At 41.6% G+C, this 13659-nt stretch overlaps 3 protein-coding genes across 3 annotated transcripts; 1 reads left to right on the top strand and 2 right to left on the bottom strand.

Moving 5' to 3' along the window:
* Positions 1-37: 37 nt before the first annotated feature.
* On the top strand, positions 38-6835 carry LOC129581103 (uncharacterized). Its single transcript, XM_055471994.1, is given in 11 exon segments — positions 38-911; positions 2832-3056; positions 3058-3166; positions 3293-3405; positions 3478-3654; positions 3735-4024; positions 4091-4117; positions 4173-4271; positions 4427-4500; positions 4603-4757; positions 6514-6835. Coding segments are annotated over 11 exon segments (1611 nt in total). The 5' UTR covers positions 38-743; the 3' UTR covers positions 6688-6835.
* Positions 6836-6941: 106 nt separating this feature from the next.
* LOC129581104 (uncharacterized) lies at positions 6942-8743 on the bottom strand. The gene is made up of 3 exons (XM_055471995.1): positions 7972-8743; positions 7549-7698; positions 6942-7475 (listed from the first exon to the last, which is right to left on the bottom strand). The coding sequence occupies exons 1-3, from the start codon at positions 8468-8470 to the stop codon at positions 7312-7314; spliced, it is 813 nt and encodes a 270-aa protein (XP_055327970.1). The 5' UTR covers positions 8471-8743; the 3' UTR covers positions 6942-7311.
* Positions 8744-9414: 671 nt separating this feature from the next.
* On the bottom strand, positions 9415-13412 carry LOC129581286 (golgin subfamily A member 6-like protein 7). The gene is made up of 6 exons (XM_055472271.1): positions 12942-13412; positions 12477-12629; positions 12062-12184; positions 11566-11739; positions 11377-11492; positions 9415-11107 (listed from the first exon to the last, which is right to left on the bottom strand). The coding sequence occupies exons 1-6, from the start codon at positions 13032-13034 to the stop codon at positions 9682-9684; spliced, it is 2085 nt and encodes a 694-aa protein (XP_055328246.1). The 5' UTR covers positions 13035-13412; the 3' UTR covers positions 9415-9681.
* Positions 13413-13659: the final 247 nt, after the last annotated feature.

Genomic DNA, 13659 nt, shown 5'->3' with positions numbered 1-13659 from the left:
TTTGAGACATAAAATACAACAACTACTGTACTACAGTACGTAGATGGGCTGATAACCATTAACCAACGCAGTTTAACTGCTCACGATAACGGGTGCTTCTGTTTAAAATTTATTGAACTTTATTCCGAATTTCGATAACTTTTGAGAAATCTCGCATTGAATGCGCCCTCAGCTTTATCATCGTTTCCACTCACGATTTGATAAGTGCTGCCTGTAACTATTAGAACGGCATAGCAGTATCGTGACAGACTGCCACCATGGACTGGGCTCTCATGCGTTCCGCGCAGGACTATTAATTTTATGCGTTTGTTTTGTGATCAGCATATATTATTACCAGTATGCTTTTTATCGCCAACATATTGGTGTTTGTCTCTGTATAACAGTTCTCATCGCAAACCGTTTTCAGTATTGTGTCAGTGTCGCCTACGGCAATTTCAGCACTGCACGTTTCTCATGGCGCTGTTATGTTATTGCTTCAGTGGCCGATTGGAGGACCCGTGATACTGTTAAACCGAAGCCCTAGCGTCTTGCGATTGTATAACAACTGTGAAATAATTTTGCTTTCGATCTTCGGTTCACGTTACTTGATTTATATTCAACGAATTCCCTGAGCTCTCAGCTGGCTACTGACCAAGTCAGATCTTTGGCCATTTGGTTTTGGCCATCGGACACTGGCTAGTGTTTCGGATTCGAGACGTTGGTGTTGGCAAGCAACATTGCACCGCATATAAGTCGATCCAGAAATGGGGAATAATCACTCGGAGCACTCCGGCGGTCCATTTCGTTCCAGAATGAGAACTCTAAGTGCGCTGAGAAAGCGTGCCAGTCAACCATCCACGCTGGACACGACGGATGGTCTTTCTAATCTTAACCAAATAGATCTCGCTGCGGATCTGTTTAAAGTTGCTGAGGTTGGTCTTCTTGAGGATGTTTACGATGACAATGATGTAACGTAATAAGTGCTGTATCTACGAGCACATCGATATGATGCTTCGGGCTGATATTGTTTAGCATTTTGTTATGTTGGGTTATCCGTGCCGCTTACGATACTCATAAAAAATTGCCTATTTTCAAAATTTGAAAAGTACTGTATTACTAGGCTGAAAGCTTATAATACTGAATTTTGAATACCATTCGGTTTCAATATGAAAGCAAACCGATATTATTAATTGAATTCCCAAGTTAAAATTCGAAGCTTAATGTTATAGCAAAAGGATTTAAGCGAATAAATGCTTACCATTAGTTATCAACGAATTTTGGCGCTTACCCGTTACAGGAATGTTAAAATTTACAGCTCCTGCCGCAAAAGAAGGATGCGGTATGGTTTTTACTGATCTGTCTAGACGCCTCGTATCGATGCTTGTTATTTATGTATTCGTAGGCCATCGCCTTGATCTTTCCGTTGAACTATTCTAAAGAGTTGTTTTATTTCTTTCACCTATCTTTCCGTATTTTCGTAATGCCTTTGCAAACTTGTAATGTTTTTAGAAATGATTTATCTTAATCCCTTACATTTGCTGCAATTCTAACCGAATTAACAGTTGCAGACTTACAGTTGACCGACAGTAATTCTTCTTCAGCCTTCTACCAAAGATAACGAAGATATTGAATATAAATAATTTGATTTTGCAAGCTTTATGATCTTTATATGGCTGGAAATGCTTGTTTTCTGACACTTCAGAATAAGTGGTTGTCTTGTTTCATAAGTAATGATGACACTTGAGGAGCTTCCGCTGAATCTACGGTGTGGTAAAACAAAGCTGAATTTTCAATGTGCGTTATGTTCAGCCTTCTGTTCATATACCCTTGTCATTCACGTGAATTTTTACAATTTTTGAATTTGTTTAGCGCCAGGAATGTTTAATTCCATATTTTGTAAAATTGTAAGGTACTTTATTTTTAGTTTTTGACATTAATGAACTTCGGCTGGTTGAAATTCTGTGCACATAAACACAGTGAGTAGTTAAGGATATCTTTGTAAGGGTTGCCTGTTTTGGTTTTTTGCCTTGTAATTGTAAAATCTTTGGATTGTTTCATTTCAACTCACTTTTGGGAATGTTAAATGGAAATTTGGGATTAAATAAATCGTATAAAATAACTAACAGAGCAACGTTCTACCTGTTTGAGATAAGGTGATATTAACTGATGCAACAATTTACAAGCTAAAGCATATGATATCTTAATTCACCATATACTACACAGCACTTTTCTGTTGGACCAGAGTTTCATCAAACGTTTGTGCATTTACTAAATTCGTGCCCATGAAAATGGTTCTGGTGTTTTGCTGAATGCTGCTTACAGTGCTATTTTATTCAGTGGAATGAATGGCGCATTTCCTGATACAGCTGTTTTTTTATTTTGTCGTACTAAACTGTAACGGATAACAACTGCGATCGAGTTATACATTTTTGACGGAAGATGAATTGCGCGCCAGCAACAAGAAAAGCACTTGAGTGAATCGTTACTTCCGCCCTTCCTTGCGATATGCAGTAGTTCCATAAACTTTATTAAAGCGCTTTTCGAGTGACAGTTAGGTAGCTTATTTTCTAGCGCAGCATCGTTTTTGATTAATCTGATGATTTTCCTGTAATCGGTAAAGCCTTGCGAATGGATAAGCAGTGGATGAAGCATTTTCACGGGTTTCACGAAAAATTCCGCCGGCGAAGATCGGCCGGTTCGTTGTTTAAGAGACCTAAGGTGATTTGCCTTAAACAGAAGCGACAGGTTGATTTACAATCCTTTTGCATATTACAGCAAACTGAATTCGGAGTCAGATAGATATCGTGCCGGATTTCGCGTATGGATCAAGTAATTGTGTTTTTGTTTTGTAGAAATGGGTGCAACTGACCAGCAACCTTGCTAACAGTGAGAACGTGGAAAATGCACCAAATGTGGACAGCACCACCTTTTCCGAAGGAAGAGGCATCTCACGAGACGCTTTCGAGAATTATTTCCATGACGCGGCACCGTTTCTGGGCTTGCTGTTATTCCAACATTTTCAACATTCTTCCAAGCCTTCGGAATTGCACAACAATCCCAACATGTTGACGCAAAAGGGCTTTTGTGCGGAATGTTATGGAAATCTTGTCTCTTACTTCGCCGCATGAACAAATCCATTATTATTTTCGGGTATTCTCAAGAGGAATCGGCACATTGCACGAAGAAGGCAAGGTTTATTAAAAATAACTTCATATTTTGTTACAAAGAATATAATATCTGTACTGACATAAAAAAATCCAATATTTAACACAGTGCAGCGTTGTTCACTTAATTGTAAATTGGTTTGTTTCAGATATGTTGTTACTGTTAACTGTGAGCGTTAAAGTGGCTTGTGCTGCCACGGGTCTTTCTCGATTGATTAGCGACGCGGATCAACAAGTGTTTCATGCGCTGGTGCGATCGTTGGTGAGTGTTTCATGATAACTACATTAATAAATATGGGAAAGTACTTCATTGCTGAGTTTACCGTCATTTCAGGATGTTGATCCGGAAAGTGGCGTTGATGCTATGCAGTTCGGCGAATGGGTCGAGCAAAACGGCGTCCATCTACTTAATTGTCTGCACCACTTTGTAGTGCAAAGTTTGATCTCATGCTCCGGAGTATCCAGTCAGGAGCGCAAACCCGATACTCATTTGGAAGATGACTTCTTACCGGTATGTTCAGAGTTTCTTTTCCTTTGCATAAGGATATTTTTTTAGGAATCCAAATGCTCATAAGATGTTCGACTTTGCAGCTTTTGGACCAAGATAATGAGATACAGCTCCAGTTGAGCTCAATCGCTCTTTTATGGGTTCTTTCGTGTTCTTTACCCAGATTGTACATAAAACGATCACATGTAGCCTCCACTTGCCGAGGTTTCTCTAGTCACCATTCAACCGGCACACTGAGTTCTCTCAGTCGCCGCGAATCCAATCAATCGACAATGCACACTTCCCCGTCTGTCCCTACGATCAACCCACATCAGTTTATTCAGCAGCTTGTTGAGGCCGCCAATTTAACGACATGGACACTCCTGTACAATAGGTAGATGAGATGGAATTGCTCCGCTGTCTTAATCAGTCCGAATACTAACTGACCTTTTTTGAATAGTGACAAGCATGGATTATCATTTAATAGGTAAGCTGCGATTTGAGAAAATAACTCGAGGTTTGTCAAGTTTATGTGTTTGCAGATTTCTCCACCACACACTGCATTACAATGGACCGACAGTTTCTATATATCGCTTAGAGTCAGGCTCGTCTTACTGTATTGCTGTTGATACTGAGTGGAGGTACGTAAATATACTACGAATTTTTATTGTCATTTTGTTGTACTACCTCCTGATATTTTAGGTTGTAATTGTACTATTCCCTCCGATTTTTAATGAATTGTAAGCTTCAGTACAACACATTTTGATCGATCTACAAAGCGGTTTGTATTGAACAGGGAAAGCCAGCATCGATGGGGTGGTTCGGATTGCGTAATTTACCAGCTACAGCCGCAGTTCAAGCGACTTGAACGTAAGGGTACCATCTTGCGGTTTTGCTCACATTTTGCTGATCGTAAAGGAAAGTGGCATACTGGTCGTTCTCACCGTTCGCTTGTTTTTTTTGCAATCTCAGGTGGCGCGAACTTGGTCTACTTGAACGAACACGCTCGTGGCGCGTACCGAGGTATCGAAATTGGAGGCGATCCTAAGCGACCAATTCTTAAAGTCGAGTCCAACATGCATACGGCCGTCAATGAGGGTCTGCAGGACAAACTTGTTTGTCTCGAGGTGCTTAATTATCTGCACAGGGAACAGTGACTGCAGGGAGTGCAAGCAACAAGCATTGTACTTGCTAACATTAAATACCAAGCACAAAGGGAGAAAGTTGATAAAAAATAAAATTAGATACGAAGCGTAAGCAACTTAAAAGGCTTTTGAGTAATTCAAGAAAAGCACCGAAAAAAGATGCCTCAGCTAAATATCCAAACTGCGAAGTATGACGAATTATGCTTCTACGATACGCGCGTATTTCTCACTGTTTGTGGGGGCATTACATAGTGGGGAGTGACGGGGACACCACTATGTAATGAAATTTTGTTATAATCAGCTGTGTTTACAACAAAATTTACATTTGATGCGAACTGTGGGCACTAGTGCGCTAATGAGTCTAATGCGGCTAATCTGACAATAAGCGTAGATAGTTGCATGATACCGGAAATCGTAAACGAAGGTTCAGATAATCGGCAACTGAAATATTTATTGTTGAGTGTCAAATATGTACGTGTGAAGACACGTCTGTCGACAGTATCTAGGCCAAAAACGCTCCGGTGCGCGGGCTATCATGCACTGATTCTGAGTCACAAAAAACTGAATCATAACAACGCCACCATTGGCCAAACAGCAGATACACAGCTGAATTATAAAACCGAGCTAAAGAGCTCGGTTTCCTAAATCATACACACATCCGTGGCTGATATCGGGCATCGACTTGCATTCTAGCAGACATTTTTGGCGCTTATTTCTTTAACTGCCACGGTCTCGTTAAGCCATCTTACAGCATTCTGTTTTAGTCGTTATAGCATTTAGCCGTAGTAACCATCTGAAATAATTCTAAATTTGTACAATTAATACAAATTAAGAATTATTTCCGCCTTCGGCAGCCTGAACTGCAGCTTGCCTGGCGTTCATGATTACTGGCTAGCTACGTGTACTTAATTAGAACGGCCAGCAGGATCACATTTTGTATTCATTTGCAAATTCATTTGCAAATCAAAGAGAGAGAGCGAGCTAAAATGATTTGCTTATCAAGTTACTGTTTCTCTCGCGACAGAACGGCTGTCTGTGCCCGCCCGTGCGATGTAGAAAAATTCAGATAGACATACAAGACGCGATTCATTCCTCTTTCAGTTATCAGGTTTTCCCATCATATGTATCGATTATTAATGGCTAATGTTGTTTTCATTTTTTTGCTGTTAGTCATTGCTTGTGCATAGATAAGGGATACGTACGCGGCAGTCCTGCAGCAGATACTAACGGCCTGCTTATATTTGACGCTTGTTATTGTTTAACTTTATCGCGTAAGTTTGGTTATGCATTACCGGTTGGCAGTTGGCTCATGACCGCCCAAAATTGAGCTGATAAAGTTGAAAACGTTTAGAAAAATGGCGCTCTTTCGCACATACAGGACGTCATCATTCGTTTTTATCTTTGGGGGAGAGTTAAAGCTTAATAGTAGTGTTTATACTAGTGTGTAACTGTACGTAGAAAGTAAGAATCTGCGCGAAACACAGCGGTTGCTTATGATTAACAATTAACATTAAGTACTAGTACCCTGGTTTTCTTTTTCGCGAAGGCGGATGTTTGCAGATGAATCTTGCGAATGAGTTAATGCTTCCTCAATATTTTCCGGAAAGACATCAAAATACAAATACGTTTTTATTTCTGGGAGATACTCATTGCTGTTAGGGCGGCAACGTACTGTAGTACTGGGATTCGTAAACATCATTAGAGACTTACAGTAAACAATACATAATCTGTTTTGCAGGTGTGGGGTTGTGCTGGTTCAGCACCAAAACTGGCCCAGCTGGAACAAATTCGTTGGGAAAACAGACAAGCGGAGAAAATGCAGAAAATTACGCGTCCTCAGCGTTGGCAAGACAGCACGGACCGGTATTTGTTGGACTTGGTGAAAAATAACACCCGATACCATGACAGCTAAACAGTTGTGTGATTCCGTTGAACATACCTCTTTTGTTGCCCGTATGTGGCATACATGGTGCTTCTTTTTATTGAGTTGAATATCATATCTTCAGTGATTTTTAATGCATGAATTTTAAGTTCATGCGGCATTAAAGTTTATAATGATGCTCGGCAAACCGTGCTTGCTGCGTTACCTATATTCGTGTTTGGTGGAGAAAGCATTACATAAATGAAATGGTAAATACAGATACTTCAACTACAGCCTGTATAGGTGTTGGCATTTTATTTTATTAATGCGCTTTTATGGCATACAGTCAAATCGTTTTTGGAACAAAAACAAAAAACAGAAGCGCCTAAACTGTTAATTATGCAAAACACTAACATTTAACAGAGTGCTAAGTTACAAGAACAATACTGCGCTAAAAAGCAATAGATCATCATATCATTGAATCATTCTAACAATATTGCCATGATTGTGATAAAAGTGGAAATCGAAAAGCTTCTCCAGAAATTATTATCTCAGTCTAAACCGACTCTAAACGTCACAACAATTAAATCGCGAGAAACCACCAGTTGCTGGTGACCTATCAATGTGATGCACACCACTGCAAAGCATGCCTTTGTCTGTTCGTCTCTGGCCTTTTCATAAAAAGGGAAACAAGAGCGCCTTCAAATTCAAACCTGACTTGCGGCCTTTACCCCCCTTGCGGCGTCCAAATCCATCTTGACAGGGGCACGAAAAATTGCCCATTGATCCCGCAAAGTAATGCTTGCCACATTCATCACAGTGATCATTACGCACGTCTCCTACCGGAATGGTACAGTCAGAAAGTTCGTTGTAAAAATTTACGCCTTGACATGCAGATGATCAAAAACCCACCCACGCATTTCTTGCACTGCACGCAGTGGTGCATAAATTTCCCATCGCAGAACCCTGGCTGTCCAGCGCACAACTCGTTGACGTAGTATCCTTGGTTGCAGGCGCTGCAACGCACGGCATAATCATCTCCTCCGTAATATTCATCAGATCCTGAAAGAAATAAGCGGCGAGTTCGGGATCAGTTCTATTGTATTTTTCTCTACTACCATCAATATATTTCTTAAACATGACCGCTTCGGCACAAACAGTATCATTCGAAATATAAAATTTCATTTGCTGTAATCCTTGACGTGCTGTGCACAACGAATACGGGATGCGTTATAGTCTGTTAAGCTTATAACGAAAAAATCGCCCTATTCTCCGTATTCTGTAATTAATCCGTATGCGTAAACCGATAGACATCACAGACTTACGCGCACTTACCATTGTCCTTTTGACGCAAAACCATTTTCAAGGTGACGTCGATTTTAGTCTTGCAATCTGTTCCAAAGACCTCATCGCATACTGTGCTGACGAGAACGGCATCCAAGTCGGCTGCGCTTTCCAGCTTGATGAAATGCCGAGCAATCCCAACTCGGACGCAGTGGCTAACCGTATCCAAATCCTCCACACCAGCCTGCTGTAGCTTCTTCGTTACCTGCGCCATAGTCAGCATACGCGGCTTCCGAGTTCCCGGTTCGGCCTTGGCTTTCTTTTTCGAGCGGGATGACGCTGCATCAGTTTCCTTTCCAGCCGTCTCTTTCGGGAGCTTAGCTGCCTTGGATTTGGATTTCTTCGAGCGGGATCCCGCCAAAAAATTCGATCCCGATGGAAAGGCCGACGCTAACGGCATCGGCACATCCGTAGCGATCGGTAACTTGTCAATAATAGTCGAAGAAGTCACAGTGATTTCTTCGTCGCTATAGTTCGTCAGTTCAGACATTTTGCTTTTGTGGATCTTTGACTTTGTTTCACAATTCGCGGACAAAGTTCTCGAGCTGGAATCAAAGCGAAAACGGCAAATCGAAGACAAAGGAAGACAACCGAAAAGCTACGACCACTAATCAACGTGAAGTGAAGTCTGTTTCACTGTTCGCAAATACTTAAAGTGAAATCGGATCGCCAAGCTGGAGAGCGAGGAGTGGTAAACCGTAAACAGAGCAGAAGCAGCAAAAAACTAGTTCTTTGTGTTTAACAGAGGAAACGAAACCGCTAAAAATATGTTTACGCGAAAAGTAGCCCTCTTAACTGCCTCCGCATGGTGTAAACTGCCTCCGCATGGTGTATGAAACTCTTTCGTTCACTGCGTAACACGCAACCGCCGCAGGTAACAATAAAATTTTGTTCCTTTTTTCTTCCTGTTTAACCATTTGTTCCGCGAACGGATGCCGCGTTCCTCTTCGAATTCCCAATGATTTTAATTAAACCGAGCTGGAGGTCCTTACGTACAAACTACAAAGTCAGGTAAGTATTAAATGTTGTCTCATATAGTTATCATATTACAAAATCTTATTCCTGATTAAATACGAATCGAACTGACTTTGTTTCAACCGTAGCCATGTCTTTAAATCAGATCTGGAAGTGAGATGGAAGGCCCAAAATCAATAATCAATTATTGTGAAAGCATTTCTCCACACCGCTTTTAATTTCCTGTTATGGCGCATAAATTGAATAAATTCTTAGTTAATGTAAATTAAAAGTGCTTTGTAGTACTTAACAAGAATTCCAATATTATTGTTGTATAAATTTCGCCTAAAATAGGCACTCGATCGGTGACATTGTATCAATGTATTGGCGATATTTTTCCGGTATTTAATTAACGCAATTGACAAGGAATTTTCTGGGTCGTTCTCTGGGAATCCCCAATACAAATATAACATACCGCATACATACACTGTATTCTGTGAAGCCTTCATCGATAAAATATGACTGTTAGAATGTATTCCATATTGACCAAGGGTGACGGCCAGTCGTCAAACTAGCTCCATGAAACGATTAACCATAACAGGGTTAAGGTTAGGAACGATATGGTATCTGTACACTGGACTTCACAATGGTGTTACAAAATATCCACTCACATTTATAGCGCTAATGGCCGTGGCCTGTGGGTGTAACATCTTTATGGAGTCCACTGCATGTACGTTGCAAACAGGCTCAGAAAAGAGTTGATGCTCTTGGACGCAATTGTGCTGTTTTGGCAAGATCGTCATCGAAACCGTTAGGACTCCACGGCAGTTCCCACACACCGGAAGTGTTGGACGTAAAGTTGCTTCCCGGGGAATCGTTCGTCAAGAAAGGATTCGTCACTCCTACCGGCGCAAAGGACGGCAACAGGCCGGCGGCATGCAGTTGTGCGGCGCGTAACTGTGCCTTCATGATGCGGTCATCGATTTCCTCCTGAGTAATTGGACGGTTGGAATCGACACTCCCATTCTGTGACACTCGATCATCTTCCGTTCGTTGCTGGCGTAGAAGCCGTATTTCACTTTCGAGGTTACTGTTCTTTTCCTCCAAATGGCGGAATGCCTTCTGTAAACCCTGAATTTCCAGTTTCGCCTCGGTCAGTTTCGTTAAATCCACCGAATTCGTCGTTTGCCCGTCACGAATTGAGCGCAAAAGGTCATCAAAGGCCGCCGCCACGGCATGACCTTCGCTGACGCTCTTTCTCCGCGATGACTTCGGGCTGTTCGTAGGAGAGATTCTTTCCAGCATTTTGACCATACCATTGACTTTATCGGTCAGTTTGTCCATCAGTTCATCCCGTTCCGGACGCATGTTGCTAGGCAGTGGAACAGCCGGTGTTTGGGTCGTTACAGAAACACCTGTTGATTTTCTAGCCGGCATTTGCGCATAATTAGGAAGAGACCGAGTAGCGGTAGTTTTTTTAAGATTTTTTATGAAATCCTGATCTTTGTGCCGCCAATCTGTCTGGACAAATTGGTAGCTATTTCCGTAGATTTTGTACAGTTCCTTTTCCAGTTTGTAGCAATGTGATTCGTAACGCTGACTCATCTCCAAAACGCGGCCTAACTTCTGATTGGTTTCCGCTAATTGGCGCTGGTACTGTAGCAACTGCTCTTCTAGCTCCGCCTGCCGCCGAATGTCACTGTCGTTCCTGGGCGTTGGTTCGCTGGATGACAGATCCACAGCTGAACTTTCTCCACTCGCGTTTCCGTTTCTTTGGCTGTTTCTCCTTTCCAGCGAAGAGAGCTGGTTGCGAAGGGTGTCGATGCGGTCTTTCAAATTAGTGGCCAGTTGATTGTTTTCGTGATTCTGGCGCTCATTAGCCTTGAGCAGGGCTAATTCTTCCGACAGATTCTCTAGATCGAACAAGAGTTTCTGTTTCTCACGGTGTAGGGCATCCAGTTCTTCGCGCAGCTGCTGGTTGTCGCGCTTGATCAAGGCCAGCTGATTGTCGTTGAAAGGATTTCCGTTGCCAATGGCTTCCATCTGTTGACGGTATTCGTAGGCAGTTTGCCTTAGCGCTTCGTTCTCGCCGCTGAATTTGAGAATGTTTTCTTCGGCACTTTGCATCTGGACTCTCTGGACGTTGCGTTCGCGCAGCAAAGTGGAGATGCGTCTATTCAAAACATTCGTAACTAATAAACTAATAATATTATATGATTTGCGTATTCATATGCTCGTACTTACACTCTCCTACAAGTTTTAATTGCGTTTTATCAGCGTTGCTTTGTGAATGCCATCTAAGTACAAATACTTACTGTACTGTACATTGTTATTGGTACACATTGAATGTGCTCCCTGCCGTATTATTGTGCAAATTGCATAAGTAATTATTACCAAATTTTTATGCGCTGCAGTGTGATCAGCCGAAATGTCACAGCTTACTGATTAAATATTGCTTCGGCTTCGCGGCGGTCTTTTTCAGAGTCGTCTAAACGCTCCTTGAGCATGCGCACCACCTCCGACTCAGTAGTGTTATCAGTTTGTTTTGCCGATGTTTCCTGAAATAGATGTGATAAAAATCTTCTTTCGGTGTCTGGATAGAGATTAAAAGGCTAGTGCAACGCGTGAAACCTTCATTTCCATGTCTTCCAGTGTGGCATCGCTGAAACTCCGCGCAATTCCGCTGGTAATGTTGGACAGTTTGCTCTTCCGTTCACCTTTGCGCAGTTTGCTCAGCTCCTGTTCATGGTCTTGCACCAGCTGTTGTTCCCGCTTAATTTGCCTTTGTAATGCATTTGTTGAGACCTTAATTATAAGTAAAGAAGGTAAATACCGTAGTACGGTGGCCGAATTGGCGTTTGCAAAATTGAAAAAAGTGCAATAATATATATTTTTGGAAACGCAGAACTGTTTCGCTCTCTGCGTAAGGCAGCAAACTGTAGTAACTCGGTGCAGCATGTTAAAATGCACGACTCACATAATAAATCTTTTCTATATGAAAAACAAAATTATGTAACAACAAAAGACATAAAATGATTACATAATTATGAGGGTCTAAATGATTAAGTGTCTTTTTATTTAATCGCAGACTTTGTAGTTGCTTTGTTTTATTTTTGTAAGTCACTACCTTGAGCTGGGCATTTTCTTGGATGAGCTGTTTTTCCAGTTCAGAAAATTTGACTGCATGGGAATGACGTTCATTTCGAAGGCGTTCTTCGAGGATTTTGATGTGTTTTCGTAAAGCGGCAGCCTAGAAAATTACCCGCAGCGTATTACACCGTTATCGTATGCAGGCACTGTACGAGTATAATTTATTATGCAGAGCAAAAAACGCAAAGTTGATAACACATTAATCTAAGTACTTTTACTACGTGCTACACTGTGTTCCAGTAAACCTGCCGCATATTAAATACCGTATTTTATGATGCTAAAGTACGCATGTAGCTGCGAGTGATCTTATAAAGTTAGCGTTCATCAACTGGGAAAAACGAACGAATACTTCACAAAGCGGTTGTCTAAATTGTCCAGCGTAATTATCTTACTTCATGATTGTTCACTCCTGGCAGTGACAACACTGACTTTTGTATATCATTGGAAGATCGGCGGGAAGTCTTCGGGTCGGAAGCCGGTGTGCTAGGCGACTCCTCGCTTTCAAACTGGGTCGAGCCGCGGGAATGCGCCGGGCTGTCACCGATCTAAAAGAAATAATGGTTTAATCGACACGGTGTATTTTTGGATACGATACGTTGACAGACTGTATGTACAAATTGATGTACAAGTACGTTAAGCGTACAAGGTTCATAAAGCGAATAAAGAATCTAATGCACCTGTAAATTTCAAAGAAATTTCATTATTCAAAATTTTCTTTACACTTTGATCTATATAATATACTTATACGTACGAATACACTATAATGTTTATATACGTGGGCTGTCGTACAGCCAGCTGTTAAATGTCACGAAGATGCTGTTACATTTTTCTTGTTCTGAATATTGCCTTGTGCTTACTTGCATTGTCGGAGATCGTGAGTGACTATGATGGTGGTGATGAGAAGAATGTCCATTTTTGATAGGCGTCCCAATGTCCGAACGCTTGTCCATTACTGCATCCCGGCTAGATAGGAATTTGGATTAACTTCAGTCTTTCCCACAGTCGTCAGTGATCCTCCATAATTAAAATTCTGCATGCATTCCAGTAGTGTAATAAGTACGAATTGCGAATATCCTGAAGCAAGCTGGTGATCGAGTGCCCGTGAAAAAATTTGTGAAAACTGCTCGGTTACACTATTCATAACAATTAATACAATAATATATGAACCGATACATCAACCGGCCTCGGGTTTCGTGGACTATAGCTTCTGCAAATAAGCGCACAATACAACAAGAAGAACGCGAAAGCGAATAACCAGTCCGAATTTGTCTTTCAAAACATAAGTGTAAGCAGAGAACTGCTGCAACTCCAGTTTGTCGACCATTTGGGGGCTGTGGCAATATATGCAGTGTGTACCTGTTTGGCCTGCACTCAATATGCACTGCATTACGTTAGTTCAGTGCTCCCGTAATCCATCCCGGGAGCAGGTTGTCTTCCGTCATATATCCATCGATCAATAGCTGCAGTGCATGCGCCTGTCCGATCACCCTATAATCCGAGCTACTTATTTGGCTGACTCAATTCTGAAGTCTTACTCATCATCGGTTATTGAAGACTACGCACAAACCATAGAAC

Source organism: Paramacrobiotus metropolitanus, unplaced genomic scaffold (genome assembly GCF_019649055.1).
Source record: "Paramacrobiotus metropolitanus isolate TYO unplaced genomic scaffold, Prichtersi_v1.0 Parri_scaffold0000005, whole genome shotgun sequence".
NCBI lineage: Eukaryota > Metazoa > Tardigrada > Eutardigrada > Parachela > Macrobiotidae > Paramacrobiotus > Paramacrobiotus metropolitanus.
This window is presented reverse-complemented; position numbering and strand designations above follow the sequence as displayed.

Excerpts from the sequence above, each read along its gene's own strand:
- LOC129581104 (XM_055471995.1), bottom strand. The coding sequence starts at position 8,470 with ATGTCTGAACTGACGAACTATAGCGACGAAGAAATCACTGTGACTTCT. Across the intron at positions 7,699-7,971 it reads TTTGCGTCAAAAGGACAATG|GATCTGATGAATATTACGGA; the intron begins GTAAGTGCGCGT and ends TATTTCTTTCAG. Across the intron at positions 7,476-7,548 it reads GCAGTGCAAGAAATGCGTGG|GAGACGTGCGTAATGATCAC; the intron begins GTGGGTTTTTGA and ends CCATTCCGGTAG.
- LOC129581286 (XM_055472271.1), bottom strand. The coding sequence starts at position 13,034 with ATGGACAAGCGTTCGGACATTGGGACGCCTATCAAAAATGGACATTCT. Across the intron at positions 12,630-12,941 it reads CACGATCTCCGACAATGCAA|ATCGGTGACAGCCCGGCGCA; the intron begins GTAAGCACAAGG and ends TATTTCTTTTAG. Across the intron at positions 11,493-11,565 it reads TGGAAGACATGGAAATGAAG|GAAACATCGGCAAAACAAAC; the intron begins GTTTCACGCGTT and ends CATCTATTTCAG.